The 24,578-nt window shown below is 42.9% G+C and overlaps 1 protein-coding gene across 2 annotated transcripts in view; it reads left to right on the top strand.

Moving 5' to 3' along the window:
- DQX1 (DEAQ-box RNA dependent ATPase 1) overlaps positions 1-24,578 on the top strand; it is a 201,648-nt gene that overhangs the window by 138,180 nt on the left and 38,890 nt on the right. For both annotated transcript variants that reach the window (XM_029595785.1, XM_029595792.1), the window contains exons 8-9: positions 17,216-17,407; positions 23,953-24,078. In XM_029595785.1, coding sequence (XP_029451645.1) covers positions 17,216-17,407; positions 23,953-24,078 — 318 coding nt within the window. The remainder of the gene's footprint in view (positions 1-17,215; positions 17,408-23,952; positions 24,079-24,578) is intronic.

The raw sequence follows: 24,578 nt of genomic DNA, 5'->3' as shown, positions 1-24,578 counted from the left end.
CAATCCAGGTTTTGAACTCCACAGCCCCAGCTTCCAAAGGCCCCACACCCTTTGCAGTTGAAGAGGACCGGAAGGCTCATTTGCATACTGCTTCCAGTATCCCCCGGGAGTGGACTCCAGAGGTCACGCAAATCTCAAACTTCTCAATCCTTTGAGTGAGGATCAACTTAATGGTGGTTAAAGAGGATTAGAAAGTATAGCCTTGGAAATTCTTAGGACTTAAAAAAGTTTGGAGAGAGATTTAATAGTGGGATATGTTCTTTAGAGTTTGTGTTTCTGAGGTAATAAGCAAGCCAGAGTGAGTTAATTCTAGTGTCTCTTTCCCTCCCACCCACCCATAGCTCAACCTTTGATTTTTAGGCAAGAGACACTTTCTCAGTAAAAATCAATCAGGCTCTTTTCTAAATCATACTATTGCACCAGCCCTTATTGAGAATTTAATCATCCCCTTATAGGTCACTAGCTGATTAATTAGTGAATACACCTATAAATTTAAAATACTCTATTTCCAACTCCCTTAGCAACCTAAACTTAACTAGGAACACCACAAACTTAAGATGAAGGCAGCGGTCCAGCAGCAAGAGGGGGGCTTTCCAGTCTTTTGCATAGTGTCACATGTATGATTTTTTACCGCTGGTGAGGGATCATATGTATGCACCCAGTGCAAAGAGCTCCTGGCTCTCGGAGAATGTGTCCGATCTCTGGAGGCTAGAGTGGCAGACCTGGAGGAGCTGTGAGGAAGACTGAGAGATACATTGATAAGACCTTCAGGGACATAGTAGCCAAGTCCAAAATCCATTCTGGCAGCCCCGGTGCTGCCTTGGATCAGAAAGGTCTCTCAGTTGGAAAGTATTATCCTAGTGTAGCAAGAAGTGATCCTGTAGCAAGGACCTGCTCTCCAGGTAATGCGTCGTCCTCTTGCATTGATTCGATTATTAGAAATGTAGCTAGCTGGGTGGCTGGATGTGAGGACTGCCTGGTAACTTGCCTGCTTGGTATAAAAGTGGTAGATTTCAGGCATCACCTAGTTAGGATTATAGACAGTTCTGGGAGGAGCTGGCTGTCATGTTACATGTGGGCACCAACGACATAGGAAAATGTGGGAGAGAGGTTCTGGAAGCCAAATTTAGGATTTTAGGTAGAAAGCTGAAATCCAGAACCTCCAGGGTAGCATTGTTTGAAATTCTTTCTCTTCCACGTGCAGGTCCCCAGAAGCAGGCAGAATTCCGGACTCTCAGTGCATGGATGAGATGATGGTGCAGGGAAGAGAGATTCAGTTTTGTAAGGAACTGGACAACCTCTTGTGGAAGGAGGAGACTTTTCCACAAGGACAGGCTCCACCTTAACCAAAATGGAATTGGGCTGCTGGTGCTAACTTTCAAAAGGAGATAGTGCAGCTTTTAAACTAGAACAAGAGGTAAAGCCGACAGTCACTCAGCAGTACATGGTTCGGAGGAATGTATCTTTGAAGAATACTAATGAAGCATTAGAGTTAGGGCGTTCCAATGCAAAAGTAGCCCATGTGCCTATAAGTAAAGAATCACCTAAGCTAAAGAACTCCAAATTATCCATATCAACTGAAAAGTAGTTGTTAATATAAACAAAAAGCACACTTTGAAATGTCGGTATGCCAATACCAGAAGTCTAAGAAGATGGGAGAGTTAGAATGTATTGCAGTGAATGATGAAACAGATGTAATTGGCATCTCAGAGACCTGGTGGAAGGAGAATAACCAATGAGACAGTGCTATAACGGTGTACAAATTATACCACAGTGATAGGGAGGATCAACTTGGTGGGGGTGTAGCACTTTGTCCAGGTGAGTATAGAGTCCAACAGGATAAAGATCATAAAAGAGACTAAATGCTCAGTAGAATCTATATGGGTAGAAAATCCCATGTTTGTTGGGTAAGAGTATAGTGATAGTATACTCCTATCGTCCACCTGGCCAAAATGATCAGACAAATGATGAAATGCTAAGAGAGATCAGGGAAACTAACCAATTTGGCAGTGCAGTAATATTGGGAGATTTCAATTGCCCCAATCTTGACTGAGTAAATGTAACATCAGGACATGCTAGAGACATAAAATTCCTGGATGGAATAAATGACTGCTTCATGGAGCAAGTGGTTCAGGAACAAATGAGGGAATTATTTTATATTTAATTCTTAGTGGAACGCAAGATTTGGTGAGAGAGGTAATGGTGGTGGGGTCACTTGGCAATAGTAATCATAACATGATCAAATTTGAACTAATGGGACAATATGTAAATCTACAGCTCTAACACTAAATTTTCAAAAGGGAAACTTTGGTAAAATGAGGAAAATAATTAGGAAAACCTGATATGTATAGCTGCAAAGGTTAAAAGTGTACAACAAGCGTGGACATTGTTTAAAAATACAATCTTAGAAGCATAGTCCATATGTATTCCATGCGTTAAGAAAGGTGGGAGGAAGGCAAAACAATTACCAGCCAAAAAAATCCTTCAAAAATTGGAAAAAGATCTATGTGAAGAAAATAGGAAAAAGCAGAAGCATTGTCAATTTAAGTGTAAAACCATTGGTAAGGCAGGCTAATAGAGAATTTGAAATGAAGTTGGCCGTAGAGGCAAAAACTCATAATAAAAATGTTTTAAAATATATCCAAAGCAAGAAACCTGTGAGGGAGTCGGTTGGATAGTTAGATGATCTAGGGGTTAAAGAGGCTCTTAGGGAGATAAGGCAATTGCAGAAAGACTAAATTAATTCTTTGCTTCTGTGTTTACTAATGAGGATGCTGGAGAGATACCGGTTCTAAAGATGGTTTTCAAGGGTGATGATTCAGATGAACTGAACCAAATCACTGTGAACCTGGAAGATGTAGTAGGCCAGATTGGCAAACTAAAGAGTAGCAAATCACCTGGACCGGATGGTATGCATCCCAGGGTTCTGAAGAAACTCAAAAATTAAATTTCAGATCTATTGGTTAAAATTTGTAACCTATCGTTAAAATCATCCATTGTATCTGAAGACTGGAGGGTGGCCATATAACCCCAATATTTAAAAAGGGCTTCAGGGGTGATCCAGGAAACTATAGTCCAGTGAGCCTGACTTCAGTGCCGGGTAAAATAGTGGAAACTATTCTAACGATCAAAATCACAAACCATATAGAAAGACATGGTTTAATGGAACACAGTCAGCATGGATTTACCCAAGGCAAGTCTTGCCTTACTAATCTGCTTCATTTTTTTGTAGGGATTAATAAACATGTGGATAAAGGTGAGCAAGTAGATGCAGTGTATTTGGATTTTCAGAAGGCGTTTGATATGTTCTCATGAATCATTGGTATATAGAAATAAATAAATAAAATAAAATAAACTCCCTCATGAGAGGTTCTAAGAAAACTAAGATGTCATGGGATAGGAGGTGATATCCTTCCACGGATTACAAACTGGTTAGAAGACAGGAAACAGAGAGTATGATTAAATGGTCAATTTTCTTCATGGAAAAGGGTAAACAGTGAAGTGCCTCAGAGATCTGTACTTGGACCTGTGCTTTTCAATATATTTATAAATGATCTGGAATGAAATACGATAAGTGAGGTAATCAAATTTGCAGATGATACAAAATTATTCAGAGTAGTTAAATCACTATTGGATTGTGATAAACTGCAGGAAGACCTTGCGAGACTGGAAGATTGGGCATCCAAATGGCAGATGAAATTTAATGTGGACAAGTGGAAGGTGATGCATATAGCGAAAAATAATCCTTGCTGTAGTTACACAATGTTAGGTTCCATGTTAGGAGCTACCACCCAGATCTAGGCATCATAGTGGATAATACACTGATATCGTGTGCTTAGTGTGCTGTGGCAGTCAAAAAAGCAAACAGAATGGTGAGACAGCACCTTGAGTACTGTGTACAATTCTGGTTGCCGCATCTAAAAAAAAAAGATATAGTTGCGATGGAGAAGTTATAGAGAAGGGCGACCAAAATGGTAAAAGGGATGGAACAGCTCCCCTATGAGGAAAGGCTAAAGAGGTTAGAGCTGTTCGGCTTCCAGAAGAGACGGTTAAGGGGTGCTTCTATAGAGAAGCACCCCTTAACCGTCTTATAGAGATCTTTAAAATCATGAGAGATCTATGTATTTCACAATGTATTTAATTTAATACCCTCGTAAGGCTTCTCTTTTTCCATCTGAACCAGCTTCCAAGTTCAAGGTCCTTGTTATTATGTAACTTTTGCTTCTCTGCTTTTGTCTCCGCTAATTATAAAAAAGTTGTTCCTTATGTTACGTTATGTTATACTGATCTACCCCTGTTTGATGTAAACTGACCTGATATGGTATTCAACCTTGAAGGTCGGTATAGAAAAATGTTAAATAAATAAATAAATAAATAAAAATCTAGAACTGGTAAATGTGAATCGGTTATTTACTTTTTCTGATAATAGGACGACTACGTTGCAGTCCATTAAGTTAGCAAATAGCACACTTAAAACTATTCAGAGAAAATTCTTTTTCACTCAACGCACAATTAAGCTCTGGAATGTTTTGCCAGGTGATGTGGTTTGTGCAGTTAGTGTACCTGGATTTAAAAAAGGTTTGGATTAAGTTTTTGGAGAAGTCCATTAACTGTTATTATTCAAGTTGTCTTAGAGAATAGCCATTGCTATTACTGGCACCAGTAGCATGAGATCTACTTAGTGTTTTGGTGCTTGCCAGGTACATGTAGCCTGGATTGGCCATTGTTGAAAACAGGATGCTGGGCTTGATGGATCCTTGGTCTTACACAGTATGGCAATTTCTTATGTAAATAGTAATTTTTGACACTGTTCCAAATATGACTACTTCAGGAGAATTTTGAAAAATTATCTAGCATGGAACAGAAGTTAGTTTTCTTCTAATAATCTATAGTATCTATGCATACCCTTCAATGTATTGAATATATATCATTCTATAACATTTATTATTTATTGAGTAATTTCAGATAAATCCTTGTTCTGAAACCTTGCTCTCCTGGTGTACACACAGGGAGATTTGGTGATTTGCAGAGGATGTCACAGTCAATGGTGAAGGATGAGAATAGATCCTAAGGTCATTAATTTGACAGTTCTATGCATTACACCCTAACTTGAAGTAATTCTATCTTGTTGAGAGTTCTTAAGAACAAGAAAAGTACAAAGCTGAGATAGAAAGTCAGAAATATTGTGAAATGTCATCACCATGATGCTTGAGCAGCTTTTGAGTGTCTAGAAAAGATTTTTTTAAATGCATAAGTTAAAGCTCATTGTCCACAGGGTGGCAGTGCCATTTCACAAAAGGAACACATCATGAAGATAGTTATTTTAATTTCTAAAATATAGAAAACTATGAATCAGGATGAACAACTGAAAAGTAGACTTACAAAAAGACATTTTTTAAAAAAAGGAATATAGCTATAATAAAAGGTGCATACCTGTTTATGCCAAAAAAAGTCAGAACAACTAAAATCCAGGAGGACAAAATAGAAAGGGGATGCAGGAATAATATCACACTTGGAAATACAGGATCCCAAAACTTCCAAATTGAATTTTAAATAGATTTGCTGGCATTGCTGCTCTAAAACAATTTACATACTTCAAGTTCAGCCATATTCAGATCTTCCATGATGACCTGATACTGTATCATGGCACAGTCTGATAAACTGAGAATGAGTCAATTCTCTGACTTCTTCGTGGATGTGGTTACAATTAATCCAAGTAAACTTCTATCTATACACACTGATGTAGCTTAGTGGCATCTGTCAGAGATTGTGAAGGGGCACTTGTATGGTCACATGTCATACTTTGCAAAGCTGAGGGATGCCTGGGGCCACGGACTAGAGGCAGGCAGAGTGACTCTTTGGGCTCTGGGATCGTAGAGAGGCAGAGAGTCACCCGGACATTGACAGATAGGAGGAGAAAAAAGGAAAGAGTGCTCAGGTTGGGATGAAAGTACTACTTTTAGATTGTCATACTTCACTGGGTTGACCAAAGTACCTTTTTGCTCACCTGATCTATCCGGGGAACTGGATAGATAGGCCTACCTTTGATAGGATGAATGTGGGTGAGCTTCAGTCATAGCTTAACTCTCTACTTAGGAGTTTTTGGGCTAGCAATCCCGATGATCTGTTGCATCATCTCACACTCTTAACGTGTGTCCTGGGTGGTTAGATCTGTCTGGTATGTTGGTAAGTAATGTCAGCCACAGACTTAGCTGCTATTGCCGCTTCTTCTCCCAAGTCTTGCTTGGGTTTTTCTGCCCATTGTGCCTATCGACCAATCATTGGGCGCACTTCTGCAAAGGCATTCTGTCCTTCAAATGTTAGTGGCCCGCAGTTTGTTTCTGGAGAACTTTCTGACCCCAGTGGGGTTTTTTCTGGTGTCTTGTGACATCGAAGAAAACTGTGTTTTTCTTCCAAAGTTCTCTTGGTTGATTCTGTAGGCCTTTTCCTGTATCCAGAAGGAACTTGACCTACTTTGCAGTCAGGGTTCGCTGATCCAAACCCTGGCTATAATTGTCCCATGAGACAAAGTATTTTTCTCACTGAACTTGGCAGCATATCCCCGCCTTAGGCGCCTCTGCTACACATTGGGATATTTGTGTCTCAGTCTGTTCTATAGTTTTCTTTTGTAGACTCCAACTCTTTTCCCGCCTAGACCCATTTTTGAGTCGACTGCCTCACAGGTAAATGGGAGAAAGGTGATGCTTTCAGGGCTGTGGGGTGCCACACTTTGTCCTGCTCAGGCAGCCTTTAGCTAGGGATTCACCCATGTGTGAGGACTACCATCCTGCTTATCCTCAGAGAAAGCAGAGTTGCTTACCTGTAACAAGTGTTCTCAGAGGACAGTAGGATGTTAGCCCTCATGATACCCAGCCACCTCCCTTGGGAGTTGGTTTCTCTATTTATTAGCTATATCATGGACTGAGGCACTCTGCCTTGGGTACAGGGTTATAACTACAACTGCACATGCTCAGTAGGGCATGTTTGAAAGCTCTAGAATTCTTTGAGATTAAAGTTCCGTGCCGAGCTTCATCCGATGGCACCCATGTGTGAGGACTAACATCTTGCTGACCTCGGAGGACACCTGTTACAGGTAAGCAACTCTACTTTGTGATCTTGAGCTAATGCCTACAGCAGCAGCAGCAACAAAAGGAAAAGTCAGCCTGGGGCCCATTAGCCCCCAGTGCATACTCACAGTCACTAAAGCAGCTCTATCCATTGCACAGGTTCCCTTAGTAACAGGAAGCCTGTTACAGGAGGAAGAGGGGGGGGGGTTGCTGCAGGGCCTGTGAATGTGAAATGGCTCTCAGACCCCATGCTGACTTTTCATTCTGTTTCTGCTGCTGTTTGCTTCAGCTCATGATCTCTTTTATTTCAGGGAGGACCAGACAGGAGCATGGGGTGAAGGACAGAGGGGCACTCTGAAGTGCATGTTGTGATTGAGAGACAGACTGGTCAGGGAGGTGACTGGTGTGTGTGTGTGTGTGAAAGACAGAGACTGGTTGAGGGCCCCTTAGGAAGAGGACCATGAGGACAGAGCTTCAGCAGCCCCTGCTGTTTCTGGTGTGTGCTTTGGGCCTGCAGGAGAAGGGAGTAGGAGAGTTGCTGGAGTGGGTAAGTAAAGGTGGCTTTTTAAGTTTTTTTTATTTTTCTTGATTGACTGCCATTTTAATTATTAGGTATTATGTGATGTCTGCTATTTTGAAATATTTTATTGATATTTGGCCATTTTTTAATCCTTTTTATGAGTTTTTAATTGTTGGATGTTACTCTGTTCATCAGCTGTTTTGAAATATTTATTCATGTAGCTTTACAGTTATTTCTGTATGGGGATCTATAGCAGCTTGGCCTGTTCTGTTTTCCTAATAAGAGGTGTATTAGTGTTTAGGATCTGGTTTAATGTTTGTAGTGTTGCCTTTTCATAGATAGGGTTGTTCTCACAGGACAAAGGAATCAGGGTGGAAAGCGTTGGACATACCGGTATCCTCGGTTCCACCAGTGGAAGGTGGTAGTCCTCACATATGGGTGACTTCATCAGGATGGAACCCAATCACGGAACACTTTTGTCAAAGTTTCTAGAACTTTGACTGGCACCTACTGGGCATGCCCAGCATGGCACCAACCCTGCATCCAGCAGGGGTACCCGTTAGTCTCTTTTTTTCCATGCAGCAGTAGCCACACGGGTTAAGGAGCTCTCTAGAGATTCCTGACAGGAATTTTTCCTCATGGAACTTCTTTCCAAAATTTAAAAAAATTCTACCCCATAGGGGTCGCCCTACCAATTCCGCGGTCGTAAGGTAAGGCTTTACCCTCATTTGTGGTCGATTCCAGTCGAGTTTTCCCTTCGGGGCCTACCGGCCATCGACCGCACCATGGCTAAATTTTTGTCGAAGCCATGGCGTTGGGTTTTCGTCGCTGCCCCGATTGTCCTCGGACAGTGTCCATCACAGATCCGCATAGGGTTTGTGTGTTATGTTTGGGGTCGGACCATGTTGTCTTAACTTGCACCAAATGTGCCCAAATGACACCGAAGGTCCGTAAGGCCCGCTCAGAGAAGATGGAGTTTCTTTTTCAGGCAAAGCCACTGACTCCATCAAGCACTTCGACATCGTCTGAGCCGGTGCCATCGAACTCTTGCCAGCAGCGGGACACCGGTGTTGCCCACTCGGCACCATCTAGTCTGAAGGCGTCAACTTCTTCCTCTTCGGCTCCAGAGAAGGACCGAGGAGCACATCGTGAAAAGCGTCTACACCGTCATCGGAAGGCAAGCCCTCGACATCGGCGTCGATAGAGCCACCGACAAAGAAATCCCATCCAGAGAAGGCCCCATCCTCCTCTGCAACTGGGTCACCGAGGCGTTCCCCACCTTCATTGGTTCCGGGAGCCGCGACTCCACTTTCACCGGTGGACCCTCCGGCTACGCCAGTGCTGCCTCCTACTCCAGAGCTGGGGTTGCACGCCCCAGGCTTCCATGAGGAATTTGATCGGATGATCCAAGAGGCCATTGGAAAGGCACTGCAGGGCTTCCAACCTCCATCGACGCTGGCATCGATGCCAGCCCCAGTCACTGACCTGATTCCCATGGCGCTCGCACCACTACTCAGCAGGCTGGATGCGTTGATCAGTGCCCTTCCACTGGTGGAACCGAGGATACCGGTATGTCCAACGCTTTCCACCCTGATTCCTTTGTCATTGGAGGACGAGGAAATACCGAGGCTGGAACCTATGCCTGTGCCATCTGGGATCTTGCCACAGACTCGCCCATTGATGTCACCGATTCCATCGGTACCTATCCTATCATCGATACCACATCGTCCTCAATCGGTGCCACCATCGATGCCTTCAGTGCCGCCTCTGATGCCGTCGGTGCCTAGGCCTGATCCTTCAGGAATAGCACCATTACTTTCCTCTGGAGATCCTATGGGAGCCGGTGATCAACCTACGATCCTTGGACCGATGATTCTTCCCAAGATACTGATGATCAAGCTTCAGAGCCAAATCCCCCTGAGGAGAGAAGATGTTCTCCTCCGGAGGACCTGTCAGTTATTCATTTTATAAAGGAAATGTCTGAAGCCATACCATTCCAACTTCAGACAGAAGAGGACTCCAGGCACAAGATGCTGGAAGTGCTCCAATTCGTAGATGCACCCAAGGAGATCATGTCCATACCTATTCATGAAGTCCTCCTAGATTTGCTGAAGAGGAATTGGGAGCATCCAGGCTCTGTACCCACCAGTGAATTGAAAAACAGATGCCACCTACCTGGTACAAACAGCCCCTGGTTTCAAAAAACCACAGCTGGATCACCATTCTGTGGTTGTAGATAGCCCAGAAAAAGGCACGATGTTCTAAGCCTCATTTTTCCATACCTCCAGGGAAAGAACAGAGGCCCCTGGATGCATTTGGCTGTCGTGTTTTCCATGGCTCAATGCTTATTTCTCACATTGCTTCCTACCAGTTATACATGACCCAGTATAACAGAGACCTATTTAAGAAGATCCAGGATTTCTCTGAGTCTTTACCCGACCAGGTTCAGGATCAGCTCAATGCCCAGGCTCAGAAGAGTCTAGATGCTGGCAAGCAGTGTCTCTCTCCCGCGCTGCCTATGACATTTTTGACACTGCTTCTAGGGTGTCCGTAGTGGGGATTAGTGCATGAAGATGGGCCTGGCTGACGTCCTCTGATTTAAGACCAGAAGTACAGGACCGGTTGGCTGACCTGCCCTGCGCTGGAGATAATCTCTTTGGGGACAAAATCCAGGAGACTGTAGCACAGCTCAAAGACCACCACAAGATGCTACGCCAGCTTTCATCTGTGCCTTCTGATTTCCCGTCTGCCTCTAAAAGGACATTCCGAAGAGAGTCTAAGCAGCCATCCTTCAAGCCACAGAGATATTATCCTCCTGCTTCTCGAGGTCGCCCCTCCAGACCTTACCAGAAAGGTCAGGCCAGACAATCCCGGCCTCAGACAACTCAGCCAGCCCCTCCACCGGACCCAGCTGCTGAATTTTGACTCCTCGCTGGAGAGCTTAAGCCAACCTCCTCTACCGTCCATACCCATCGGCGGTTGGTTGTGCCACTTCACCAACAATATGGCACACGATCATTTCAGATCAGTGGGTACTCGCTGTACTGACTCAAGGTTACCACCTCAACTTCCTGACTGTACCAGTGGACTCCCCACCTCGGCTGAAGTGGGGATCATCTGACCACTCCTCTCTTCTGGAGGAGGAAGTTTCAACCCTCTTGAAGACCCGGGCGATAGAACCAGTGCCCCTCTCCCAGCAGATGCAGGGGTTCTATTCCCGGTATTTCCTCATTCCAAAAACGTCAGGGGGCATTTGTCAAATCCTGGACCTGCGTGCCTTAAACAAGTATCTACAGAAGGAAAAGTTCAGGGTGGTAACCTTGGGCTCTCTACTTCCTCTTCTGCAAAGAGAAGATTGGCTTTGCTCTCTGGATCTTCAGGATGCGTACACACACATCTCGATCACTCCATCTCAGCGCAAATTCCTTCAATTCCTAGTCTGCCCCCAGCACTTCCAGTACTGGGTACTGCTGTTCGGCCTAGCATCCGCACCTCGAGTCTTTACCAAGTGCCTCGTAGTGGTCACGGCCTACCTGAGGTGTCAAGGAGTCCATGTCTACCCTTATCTCGACGATTGGCTGATAAGGGCTCCAACTCAAAGGGATGCACTAGCCTCCTTACATCTAACTCACCATACATTGCTGTCTCTTGGGTTTCTGATCAACTATCCCAAGTCCAGCATAGTTCCATCTCAAGCCCTATCCTTCATAGGAGCCCACCTGGACACCGTGCAGGCAAAAGCATTCCTCCTTCAGGATCGAGCTTGTACTCTCATGTCCCTAGTGCAATGCCTCCAGATCGAGATTACACGACAGCTCGTCATTTCCTCATTTTGCTGGGTCACATGGCATCCTCTGTACATGTCACTCCAATGGCACTCCTCACCATGAGAGTCATGCAGTGTACTCTGAAGTCCCAGTGGGCTCAGGCTTATCATCCAATGTCCAGTATTGTCCATGTTACCAAGCAGCTCCACCTATTGCTGGCCTGGTGGATGCGGCTCTCCAATCTCCTTCAAGGCCTTCCCTTTCAAGCTCCAGAACCTCAAATTATCCTGACAACGGACGCCTCCAGGTTGGGGTGCTCATGTCGACGACCTGCAGACTCAGGGAACCTGGTCTCCAGGGAAGCCAAACATCAGATAAATTTCCTGGAGCTTCAGGTGATCAGATATGCCCTCAGAGTCTTTCAGGATTGCCTCTCAAACAAGACCATCCTGATTGAAACCGACAACCAGGTGGTGATGTGGTACATCAACAAGCAAGGGGGAACGGGCTCCTACTTTCTGTGTCAGGAAGCTGCACAGATATGGGCGTGGACTCTTTCCCACTATGTATCTCAAAGCGACCTACTTGACGGGCATGGATAATGTTCTGGCGGACAGGTTGAGTCGGGCCTTTCACCCGCACAAATGGTCTCTCAACCCCATGGTAGCAGACACAATCTTCCAACGTTGGGGTTATCCACAAATAGTCCTCTTTGCATCCATCCACAACCGCAAAGTAGAGAACTTCTTCTCGCTCACTCACAGCCGAGGGACGCTTTCGCCCTCTCGTGGTCCAGCGGTCTCCTCTACGCGTACCCTCCACTTCCACTCATATCGAAGACTCTTGTGAAGTTACGAAGAGACAAGGGCTTAATGATTCTGATAGCCCCTCACTGGCCACGCCAAGTCTGGTTCCCAATCCTCCGAGACCTATCAGTTCACCGGCGCATCCCTCTAGGGGAGGATCCGCTTCTGATAATTCAGAGCAACAGGTGCCTATGCCACCCCAACCTCCAGGCCCTATCCCTGACGGCCTGGATGTTGAAAGTTTAATACGCCAACCCCTTAACCTTTCGGAGTTGGTATCCCGAGTCCTGGTAGCTTCACGAAAGCCTTCCACGAGACGCTCTTATCATTCTAAGTGGAAAATGTTTACGATCTGGTGCACATACATGTCCATAGACCCCCTTCACTTGTTCCACTGCGAAATTCCAGACTATCTGTGGCATCTGTCAGAATCAGGCCTGAAAACGTCCTCTATTAAGGGTGCATGTCAGTGCGGTAGCCGCTTTGCACAACGGCGTGGGAGATGTCTCTGTTTTGACATAGCCCTTATTCACACGCTTCATGAGAGGTTTGCACCACCTGAAACCTCCATTGCGCCCTCCGGCCCCCGTTTGGGACCTTAACGTGGTCTTAGGACGGCTCATGAAACCTCTGTTTGAGCCTCTCCACTCCTGCGATCTCCGCTATCTCACCTGGAAAGTAATTTTTCTTCTCACTATAACATCCACTTGCAGAGTTAGTGAGTTACAGGCAATTAGTCACCTACCCGCCTTACACTAAAATTCTACATGACAGTGGTCCTCCGTATACACCCTAAGTTTTTACCAAAGGTAGTGTCGGAATTTCATCTTAATCAATCCATCATCTTACCTACTTTCTTTCCAAGGCCTCGTTCAAATCCAGGAGAACAGGCTCTACATTTCCTGGACTGCAAACGTGCCCTAGACTTTTATCTGGAGTGCACATCAGCCCACAGGAAGTCCTTTCAATTATTTGTTTATTTTGATAACATCAAACTGGGAAATCCAGTGGGAAAACAGACCCTTTCCTCCTGGTTGGCGGACTGTATCTCCTTTTGCTACCAGCAAGCAGGCATTCCGCTACAAGACCATGTAAAAGCACACTCTGTTAGGGCTGTGGCAACCTCAGTAGCACACCTTCATTTGGTGCCACTTATTGATATTTGTAAGGCAGCAACCTGGAGCTCTCTCCATACCTTCGCAGCCCATTATTGCTTGGAAAAGGCTGGCAGGCAAGATTCCATTTTTGGCCAGTCTATTCTACGCAACTTATTCTCAGTTTAACTTCCCAACATCCTACCAGTGACCCGTTCAGGGTTTTCAGGATGCCCTCCTACCCAAATCCACCCCTGTTGTTGTGCCTGTTGCATGTCTTTGGGTGCATTGCTCGGGCATCCTCAGCTCGCTACTCACCCATATGTGAAGATTACCATCCTGGTTGTCCTGTGAGAAAGCAAATGTTGCTTACCTGTAACAGGTGTTCTCACAGGACAGCAGGATGTTAGTTTTCATGAAACCCGCCCGCCATCCCGCAGAGTTGGGTTCACTTGCGATGTTATTTTATTTTTCGCACATACTTCTTGCTATACACGAGACTGAAGGGGGAACTCTGTTGGATGCAGGGTTGGTGCCATGCTGGACATGCCCAGTAGGTGCCAGTCAAAGATCTAGAAACTTTGACAAAAGTGTTCTGTGATTGGGTGCCATCCTGATGATGTCACCCGTATGTGAGGACTAACGTCCTGCTGTCCTGTGAGAACACCTGTTACAGGTAAGCAACTCTGCTTTACTGTTTGAGCGTGTAACTTTGTGCAGATTAGTTTGTGTGCATTATTGCAGATCCTGGAACTAGGTTAGGTTTTTATTTATTTAAGTATTTTTATATACCGCGGCACGTTCGGAACATCACCTCTGTTTACAAGTAACATAATGCAGCAACAGGCTTTACAAGAAACACATAAGTCATATAATATAGCAACAGGCTATATTATATCAGTTTCAATTTCTTCAGGTTTGCACTGCTTGCAGAGTGGCTTTTTTGGGTTTTCATTCCAGTTTGTCTCCATATTTATAATTTGTAGTCTTTCTGTACTTGGTGAAGGTCTGTTTTGTGTGTGTGACCGAGGTGCGGTATTTTACTAGCATGTAGACATTTGTATCAATCTTATTTGTTGTGTTTTCTCAATAGGACATGCAGTAGTGGTAAATTACTGTCTTTTCATAACGAGAACTATTGTGCCTGGTAGTAAAGGGAGTTAGTTTTGCTTTTACTGAGATGTCGTCAGAACCGGAATATCTTTTGTTGTATGGGTGATGCCTTAGTTCTGCTCTGCACCAATTGTTGGGGGTCAAGGGAGTTTCTGTGGATGCAGAGTGTATGTTTACATTTAGCCCTGTGATAGTCACATATGTGTCACGTATGTGAGAATTATCTGCCAGGTTTGTCCCAGCCAAAAAAAGGTTGAGAACCACTGTTCCAGGGAACACTTACCATTGTGCCTTTTGAGCATGGAAACATTTTTCATCTGGCCCTGAAGTTTTCTAAATTGTTGGATACTACTTTTGCTATTTCTTCTGTATGACGTTGGTTTCTTTTATTTTAGAGCCGAAAGGAAGTGAGGGTAGAAATTCTTTACAAAAGTTAGGCCATTTATTTTTGGGGGTTAAAATTAATTTCTACTCTGACATTGCAAGGTCTACCTAGATAAAAAGAAGTGTTACATTTAAGGCAGGAGGTAGTTTTCTTTCTTTATTATATCTATGCAAATGTAGAATTAAAATTTGGGATTTGGTGTACATGTTTGCTAGGATTCTGAACCATTGCTTGCTTTCTTTGCAGAGACATAAAGAGAAAGTGTCTGTTAAATGAATATGACTCCTTACTCAGACTCTTATTATGGATTTACCTGGTACTTAAATATATTCATGCTCTGTGGTGCTGTTTTTTTAATGCTGTCTTTTGGACTTTTTCTGTATTGCTTTTTAAAGATTTTCTTTCATTTGCAGCCTTATTTAGGGAGTTTAACTTTTTGACTTCTTAACCTCCGCCTGCCTCGCCACCCCCACCCCACCCCCAAATATGGTTATACATTTATCTTATTGTCATTTGCTTATGTCTTATTGGCTTAAATATTTCTCTTGTGTTATATAAAATTTTAGTAAATTGAACAAGAAATAAAAAAACAAGCAAACATGCCTTTAGTCTTACATTATCCAGAAACAGTGGAAGACTATGTAGAGAGGCACCTGTGGCTTGTAAAATGTTCCCTTTCTGCTGATGCACCTCTGATGAACATTACTTTAATATTATTGCCTTCGGCTGGCAGCAGAAAATCTGTTTCTCAGAAAGTTTCTCGATTCCCTAATATCTATTTTTATTTTTTTTTTATCTAAACTCTGCTTCCATCCCTTAAATGATACTTTAGGTACCCTGGAATCCAGTTATAATGAACTGTCATAGTGCATTTCCTGATACACTGTAATGACATTTTTCTAAAGTCACAATTCCAGTACATTTCAATGATGAACTACCTTATTAAAGTGAATGAGTCTCCTGTTAATGGTGAATTAATGCTAGACTGCTGTTTTAAGTGAAGTGCATTGCCCTGAACTGCCGGCAATTGCAGAAACATAGAAAAATGATGTCAGAAAAAGACCATATGGCTTATCTAGTCTGCCCATCAGCACTACTACTCAGCAGATGCCGAATGCAAACAGGTATGGATTCCAGGGTAACTAAATAAGTTAACTTGAATGTTTTTTAGACTAAATGTATGTGAATGTTCATTGTAAGATATTATGTTGGGAATTATCAAGAACTGGATTTGGGAACCACTGCTGTGCGTTCGTCATCTTTGCTCTATGGCAGTGGTTCCCAACATGATCCTAGAGAAACTCGTAGCCAGTCTGGTTTTCAGGACGTCTACAGTGAATATGCTCGGGACAGATTTGCAGGTTCTGCCTCCATTGCACGCAGATGTACAGTATCTCATGCATATTCACTGTGGATATCCTGAATACCTGGCCAGAGGCTCCCCTAGCAAAGGGTTAGACCTCGGCTCTGGGGATTCCAAACTGTATACTTCAGAGTGAGCCTGAAAATTCCCTGTTCGGGCTTAAGGATGTCACCCAGATCCCAAAATGGGACAGTGAGGAGGCAAGATGAGGCATATGATGGGGGCAGAAAGGGGTCATTTGTGGGGGGAGGTAGGGAAAGAAGAGAAACGTGGCTGGAAGGTTTAAGCTTTTTTACTCCATGGATCCTAGAAATCATGCTAGCACCTAGGAATTTGTAATACTCTTCCAGCCCTGGTGAGGTTGGTAGTTACTCGTGGATCTTATCAAAGCTGCTTTAACAGTGTAAGAGAACCCGGAGAGGCTGTTACAAAACTGGTTTTTAATATCAAAGGCATTTCCAGAAGGAAGTGTTTTACGTATGAAAATGGGCTCTTTGAACATTGTCTGCTCTCTGTGCATAAAAGTGTGCGCATAGTGCCAGTGCACACATGTTTAAATACAGAGAGCAGAATTGTTCTTGGGAGCAGAGTCTGGACTGGGTTAGCACGTGTGTACTTTTTAAAATCAAAAAGTATGCGCACAGGTAAGTTTCTGAAGATAAAGTACCCTCACAAATCGGTTGAGGTCTGTGTGGCTACTTTTTCCAGTTCTGTTTTCAAAGGAAACTTTTCCCTTTGAAAACTGACATGAAGTCTGCAGGTAAAAAGTACCTGCAGACTTTACACTTCTGTATGCAGTTTGAAAGTTGCCCTCCTGGAGTACATTTGTGAGCAGCTTGAATGCGAGCAGCATTCTTTGATATGTCATATTAAGCAGACTAGGAATGAGACAGTCTCTCCAGAGTTCCCATAATTATATCCGAAAGCAGCAAATGAACATTGATTAAACATGAAGACTCCTCTTCTAAGAGCAATGGATCACTTCTATTACAGAATGACTTGTCCAGGTTGTGCTTCTTACTCTCTCTCTGCCTTTTCTCTCCCCTTTGTCTCTCTCTCCCTGCATGTAGTGAGTGAGCTCTTCTTTCTCTCTTGCACAGCCCCGGAGTCTCTGATGCAAGCTCTGGAGGACTTGGATTACTTGGCAGCTCTGGACGATGACGGAAACCTGTCGGAGGTTGGCATCATCATGTCTGAGTTCCCTCTGGATCCGCAGTTGGCCAAGGCACTCATTGCATCCTGCGAATTTGACTGTGTGAATGAAATGCTGACAATCGCTGCTATGCTGACAGGTACAGGACAAGATGAACACATGAAAAGAATTATCATCCTACCTATGACATTTGTTTACATCTTGGCCCTGTAGAGAGATGACCCTCCTTTCCTGCTTCTCCATACTTTATTTACAGAGTAGATGATAATTCGAGGTGAAAGGCATCACTTTGTTGCGGGGGTCAAGAGAAGATTTGGGATGGTGATAAATATAAAGATACTAGTTGGTGTAATGATTGATCAAGGGGAAAGGAAGTTGAGAAACAGAGCCCAAGTGATGATGATGTAGATTTGAAGGTGGTAAATTGGTTTGAGTCAAGTGACACGTGAGAGATTTATAGAAACCAGTGGGTGCTGCCTCATTCTTAATATGTAGAGACAGGGGGGAGAGAGAGAAATTGGTAGACATTGCCTGACTTTGTCCCAGTTTTTTATTTGTTTTGTTTTACATAAAGTAAGAGGATTGGAAACTTGTAATGGATATGAGAGGGCAGTGGTGAGTTGGGGAATGTCTTATTGTTTGATATGGAAAAGTGATTTAATTAAATATACATAGTTATAGTAGCACTGGATAGCAGAGGTGGGGATTATTGTTATAATGTTTGATGGAGAAAGTACTTAGGGAGTGTAAAGAAGTAAAACTTTATGAGATGTGATTTACATAGCTGAAATTAACCATAGCACTATTACATCTATGTAATTGTGCTGTATTGAATATTTAGTTGTCTAATTGTTTTATATTGCTACTAGCTGAAACAACTTGGCATTACTCGGGTTGTCAGCACTGTCCCCCATGAGTGCACATCCCCTTTCTTCCCTCCTGCTGCATCTTTCCTCTTTCTTTCTGCCCCTTTGTCCCTCTGACCATGGCTTTTCTTCCCATCCCACGGGGCATCTTTCTTTTTGCCCTTTGGTCCTGCAACTTGTCTTCTGATCCCACAGGGCTTTGCAGATAGAGCATATTGTCTTTGCGCAGTGAGAGATATTACAATCTCTCTCTTTCTCTCTCTCTCTCTCTAGATATATATATATAGAGAGAGAGAGAGAGATAATCTGCTCTGATCTGACTCAATATGAGAGATGAGCATACATTTTCAATAAATTTGGGGCTCATGTAAAGGAAACACCAGGTTGAAGAAAAAATCTTAACTATATTTTACCTTATGTTACCCCCTTTTGAGTTTTAAATTTATTATAATTTAGGAAAAATAATTGTACACAGCTTACAATCTAATCAAGCAAACATAAAGGGCAAAATTGGGAATTTCATTTATTAAGAAAATGGTTAAAATTAATATGGCTTTGAGCAGGATAATCAGGTGTTAAGATATAAAAGCAACCTCAAAAGATGGGGGGTTTAAAACTGGATTTGAATAAGGCCAGAGAACAAGCATCACACACCAACTCAGGAAGTCTGTTCCAAGCCTATGGTGCAGCAAGATGAAAAGCAGAGTTGGGAGTTAGGGGAGAGGAGCGGGACATAGATAAGAGTGACTTGCTGAATGAGCAGAGTTCACGAGAAGGGGCACCAAAGGAATTAGTATAGAGAAGAGATGACCCAGGACAGAATCCTGAGGCACACTAATTGATTTTGGGATGGCAGTAGAGAAGGATCTACTAGAGGGGGACACAATGGGAGATGTAAAAAGAGAACTAAAACAAGACTGAGTCCTGTCATTCAAGTTAAGGATCTAGCATTAAGGAGTAGATGGTGATCAACAGTGTCAAAAGCAGCGGATAGGTCAAGGAGGGTGGAGAATATAGTAAAAACTTTTGGTTTTAGAAATAAACAGGTCATTGGAGTCTTTGGCAAGGGCTGTTTTGCTGAACTGTAGAGGTGAAAACCAAACTGGAGTAGATCAAGAATGGCTTGAGATGAAAGAAAATCAAGACAGCAGAGGTGAACAGCATGTCTAAGTGGTTTGGATGTGAAAGAGAGGAGAGAGATGGGATATTTAGCAGGGTAGATAGGATTCAGTGAGGGGCTTTTGAGATGTGATCGTAGCATGTTTGACAGCAGCCGGGACAGTTGCAGTGAAAAATGTTAGATTAAGGATGTGATAGAGAGAAGGGATGATTGCCAGGGAAATATTGCTGGATGGAAATGAAGTCAGTGAAACAAGTCAGTTTGGAAGAGAAAAGAAGATGGGCAATGTTCTCCACTGTGATTTCAGAAAAGGAGAGAGGTGACAGAAAGAGGAGAGGAATGAAGTGGGGGCAAGGGAGTTAAACAAAATCAAGGCTAATTTTGTGAACCTTGTCATGGAAATAGTCAGCCATAGTCTGGGCAGAGCATGAAGTGGGGAGGGAGTTAGGGGTTGGCAGCAAAGACAGTTTGAGGAGGGAATTAAGACATCAAGGGTTGGAGGCAAGAGTTTGTCAGATAGTCGTAGTAGTCTTGATTGGCAATAGCAGTAGCAGAGTCAGTAGCAGACTCGAAGGAGATCAGCAAGAGTTTGAAATATATGAAGTCAGCATAAGCATGGGATTTTAGCTAGAGACATACTGCAGAGCAGAGGCAGAAGCCTAGAAAGCAAATTCTGTGGGTAAGCTAAGGCTGGATTTTGGTGTGACTTATAAAATGAGTAAGGGAAAGGGGCAAGAGTGTCTAAAACAGAGGAGAGTATAGTGTTGTAAGAAAAAACTGCCTCATCAAATGACTGAACAGTTAAGGAGAGATGGGAGCTGATGCATAGGTTGTTAACCTGGAGGTTCCTGAAAGTGGTGGTGACTGAAAGAGACTGTGGGAGAGGCTTGTTTTTCCATTGGTGCACTATGTATGGAGTATGAATTGTGGTTTCCAGTTCAATTTATGTCTGCACTTTTTCATTTATACTTTATGGTCTCTCAATTCTGTATTTGGTGAGGATCTGTCTATGTTCTTCATGTGTGATTGTGGTTAAATATTCTTCTAACGTATTTAAGTAGAGATCTGTAGAAGCTTGGTTTGTACTGTTTTCCTAATAGAAGGTCTATTAGTGTTTTATGGCCTGGTGAATTGTTTGCATGGTCACTTTTTCATAGGGTTGTAACTGAGGGCTGGCAGTTAGTGCTGTTTTAGAATGGGAGGATTATTATATTGCATCTGTAATTTAGTTTACTCATTGCTTTCTGAGGACTAAGCCTGCACCCAACATGTGATGCAATAGTCCCAATACCAGCGGCGGATTCACGATGTCGGACTGGCCCGGGTATTTGCTGCCCAGGCCGACCCAAGACACATCACGTGGTCTGCTGAGCGCGGCTTTGTCACGGCCGCGCACGTCAGACCACTTGACTGGAGCGATCGGCCCACCGGGGGATGCCCGATCCCCCGATAGGCCAATCCGCCCCTGCCCAATAACATATGTGTTCCAAGTGTCTTTTTGGCTTTTATGCAGGGTTTTCTGGTTGACATCAAAGCAATGCATATAAATATAATAAAATGCTGGTGTGTTGTTTTTACTTCAAAAGACTGTACTTTGGGTGTCCTTTCATGTAAAAGCTTTTATTATAAGTGCATAATTTAGAATTGTGTGTGGAGATGGCAAGGGCGAGTGGAAAGCTGGGCACAAAGTTGTTAAGATTCTCTTAGAGTGCCTAATATCCTTGCACTGACCCTGATTGGAAAAAGATTACAAATTAAATGTGTAAAAAAAAAAAAAAAAAAAAAAAAAAGAATGTGGAAGAGCCAGCAAAGTAATTTGCACAGGGCTGCAAAAAAAGTTGGCACTGGCTCTGCATGGCAGCACCCTATGGTGATGCACTGGGGAGTTCCCACCCCTTTCCACTAAAAAGAGACCTTGCACGGTGCTGCCATGTAGTTATGCACTGGCAAGTAATAGTCGGGGAGAGGGGGGCACAGGGGAGACAACACAAATGCATTGGCCCCAGGCGCCAGAAACCCTCGCTACACCTCTGCAGAGAGCAGTAGCTGAAGTACATTCCTTGGGGGAAAAGCCAAGTTAAACCCTTGACCACCCCTAAATTAAAAAAAAAAAAAGCTGAAAACTTGGCTGTTTCTACAGGCCTTTCCCTCAAATACCACCCCCCATGTGAATAATTTGCTATAATTTACCCCACGTGATCTAATATCTACTATTCCTCGTCAACACGGTATTCTCACAAACTTATGTACTTATCTCTGTATACATTTGAACCTTTTATGTAATCCCCCCCCTTAAGCACTAACCTTGCCCCTACCTCCCAGTCATTTGTTAATTTCCTCTTTAATCCCCTCCTCCCCCTTGAAAATCTCCTTCCCGATTTTTAACCTCCGCTGTATATACTGTAAATAGATTTTCACTGTTCCTAATTATCCTTCTCTTATCACTACGTTACCCTGTGAACCTATTTATAATTTCTCTACCAGTTAACCTTTTATTTAGCTTATTTCTTTAACGTTATCATGTAGTTTCTCGTTCTTTGTAAAGGCTATGCCTATGCGACAGATTCCCTGTCTGAGTTTCAAGTTATATGTAAACCAATACGATGTGCAAACAGATGTCTGTATATAAAAAATGTTAAATAAATAAATACATTTTAGTCAAGGCGCAAAGATGAAGAGTATGAGAGAGAAAGAAGTCATGAATATAGGCAAGTTTGTTGCAAATAGAGCAGGCATTCCATAAGAGAGGAAACATGGTAAGGGAGATTCTAGTTTTCTTGGCAGCAACCATTTTCTCTGGTGATGGAGGGTCATGTTTGAACTTTTAACATCATGTGAAATTGTAGAAGCTGCATCAGTATTGCCCAATTTACCATTGAACAATAAAGCAAGAGGGTAGCCTATCTAAGAAGGCCGTTTAGGCAACAATGTAGATTAGACGCCAAGAATTGTCCAAGTTTAACCTTTATTTGAGAGGAGACGTATATTTTGTATTTGTGCCTGAATCAGGCCGAGTTTCGCCCCTGAGGCAGCCCCTGTTGGGGCGAAACTCGGCCTGAGTCGGGTACAAATACAAAATATACGTCTCCTCTCAAATAAAGGTTAAACTTGGACTATTCTTGGCGTCCAATTTACCATTGCACATGACATGGCAATTATCTGTAGTGTAAGTATTTGGAAACATTGGTGTCATGTGACATGTCCATGCTATTCCTAGTACCCATCAGAAGTTAAACCCTTGACCATTTGAGGATCTTAACAAGCATTTCACAGGCCTCGCCTGCACTTGCATCCATACCCATATACTGTAATCCCTTCCCCTGCCTCGCCCGCCAACTCGCCCACCAAGGTTTCTGATGCCTTAAGAAAAGTGCCCTGCCCAGAAGCTACTCCCTGATGTTTTCAGGGGATACTGACATCTTGCAGCAACCTGAATCCACAGAGTTCCTAGAGAGGCATTCACAGACCACTGACTAAAAGCCCTGGGGTCATATAGCAACTGATTCCGGTCACTAATCAGTAACAAACTCAGAGCTAATAAACTAAAAAGGTTATTATTAACAAGAATGTACAGTGAACAAAACATTTTTAAAAAAAGGACTGAAATACAACAGGCAGAGTTTAAAAAAAAAAAAAGGATTATCAGAGTAACTATAATATATTTGTTTACAGAACTAAACACACTGCTTTTCTCAATTGGATCTGATGGTCCTGTGTAAGCTTTTTCTATCAGAAAATCTGTATCACTGTCTTTTCATACAATAAAGCCTAACTTTCAAGCCTATTTACGGTACTGGATTTGCACTCATAAGTGGACATGTGGAAATATATCCTTCTAATTTATAAACTGTGCGGCAGGAGCTGCACGGTTTATAAAATACCACATAGTCCTGCTCTGAAAATATGCATGTTTGTTACAGTACACATGAATATTTGCAATACAATGAAAGCACTTTCTCTACCTATTTTATAAACATACATGCATATATTTTAGGTGTGAAAAAATAACATGTAATAACCCCAATTTCTATGCAGAGGAAAGTAGTTTGTTTTTATTTTACTGTTTTGAAAATATTTGCGTGCATACTTGAAATCTCCAGTTTGCTGATATCTCTGCCATTTCTACCCAGTCCATCTCCAGTTCACCTAGACCCTCGAGCACTTCAACCTGAACCCCCACCAGTTCACCCAGGCCTGCCTCCCCAAAAATTGCAAACAGACAAGTCTGATTTTCAGTTGCATATTCTTATAAGTTAGCAACTTCCATTAATACTTCTTTACAACATCCCTAGACCACCTCTTTTTTTTTTCCTCTGGTAAAGTGTAAAAATACATGCACACCTTCAATTTTTATAAAACTGCATATATGCAAATACATGCTTCTTATACATGTATTTGCTATTTTCCCTATGGACCCCCTTTGAAAATTTACTCGAGCTCTGTCTGTTTTTGAGTTAAAGGGCTTTATTGCTTCAAAGTAATGCAAGTTAATTACTGTTTCCATTCCATATCCTTATTCTCCAAAGAAGAGTAATGTGGCCACTGCAAGAATATGAACTCCATGGGAAACCCCAGAATAGGAATTTCTAACTTTTAAAGAAATTCTAAAATGTTTAGTTCAAGATATTTATTAAGCGGGCCACTGCTGACCTCAGGGTTAATTGTTTTCCTTCTCTTTCCTTTTTTCCTCTCTCCCAGCTTCACCCTGTTTTGTGGCACCTCCCTTGAGATCTGAAGAGGCAGCAGCCACAAGAAGGAGAGTTCTGCTTCATCCTGAAGGGGACCACTTCACCCTTATTAATGTCTTCAATGCCTTCAAACAGCGTAGGCATCTTTGGGCAGAGGGAACGAGGCAGTAGAGGAAAAAAATAAAAGCAAGAATGGGAGTATTGAAAGCAAGGAAAAGGAGGGTGACGAGGAACGGACAGAAGTTAATAAGATGGGGACGACAAGAATGAGATAAATAGAGGAGAAATGTAAGGTCCGTGAAGACACGGTGTGAGCTTGGAAGAACATATCAGGGGACTAGAGAAGGAGGCAATTATTATCACTGAAGTAAGGAATGTATTATAGAAGTGGCCTGGACCAGTGGCTTTTGATTTACTTTTTTTTTTAAAGATATCTTCAAACCAAACAAAATTCAAAATAAAACTAAATATTTTTAAAGTGAAACAAAATAGGAAATGTCATTGCAATTTTCTGTTTTGTTTCAAACAATAGCAAATCCCTAAATCACACAAGGAGGAGAGTGTTTTAAAGTACAGATCATGGATGACAGCTGATCTGAAACAGGAGCTGCCTCATACCCTTCTAAATGTCTGCCC

This window comes from Rhinatrema bivittatum, chromosome 1 (assembly GCF_901001135.1).
Source record: "Rhinatrema bivittatum chromosome 1, aRhiBiv1.1, whole genome shotgun sequence".
Lineage (NCBI taxonomy): Eukaryota > Metazoa > Chordata > Amphibia > Gymnophiona > Rhinatrematidae > Rhinatrema > Rhinatrema bivittatum.
The sequence above is the reverse complement of the archived record's forward strand: the minus strand, read 5'-3'. Positions and strand labels throughout refer to the sequence as shown.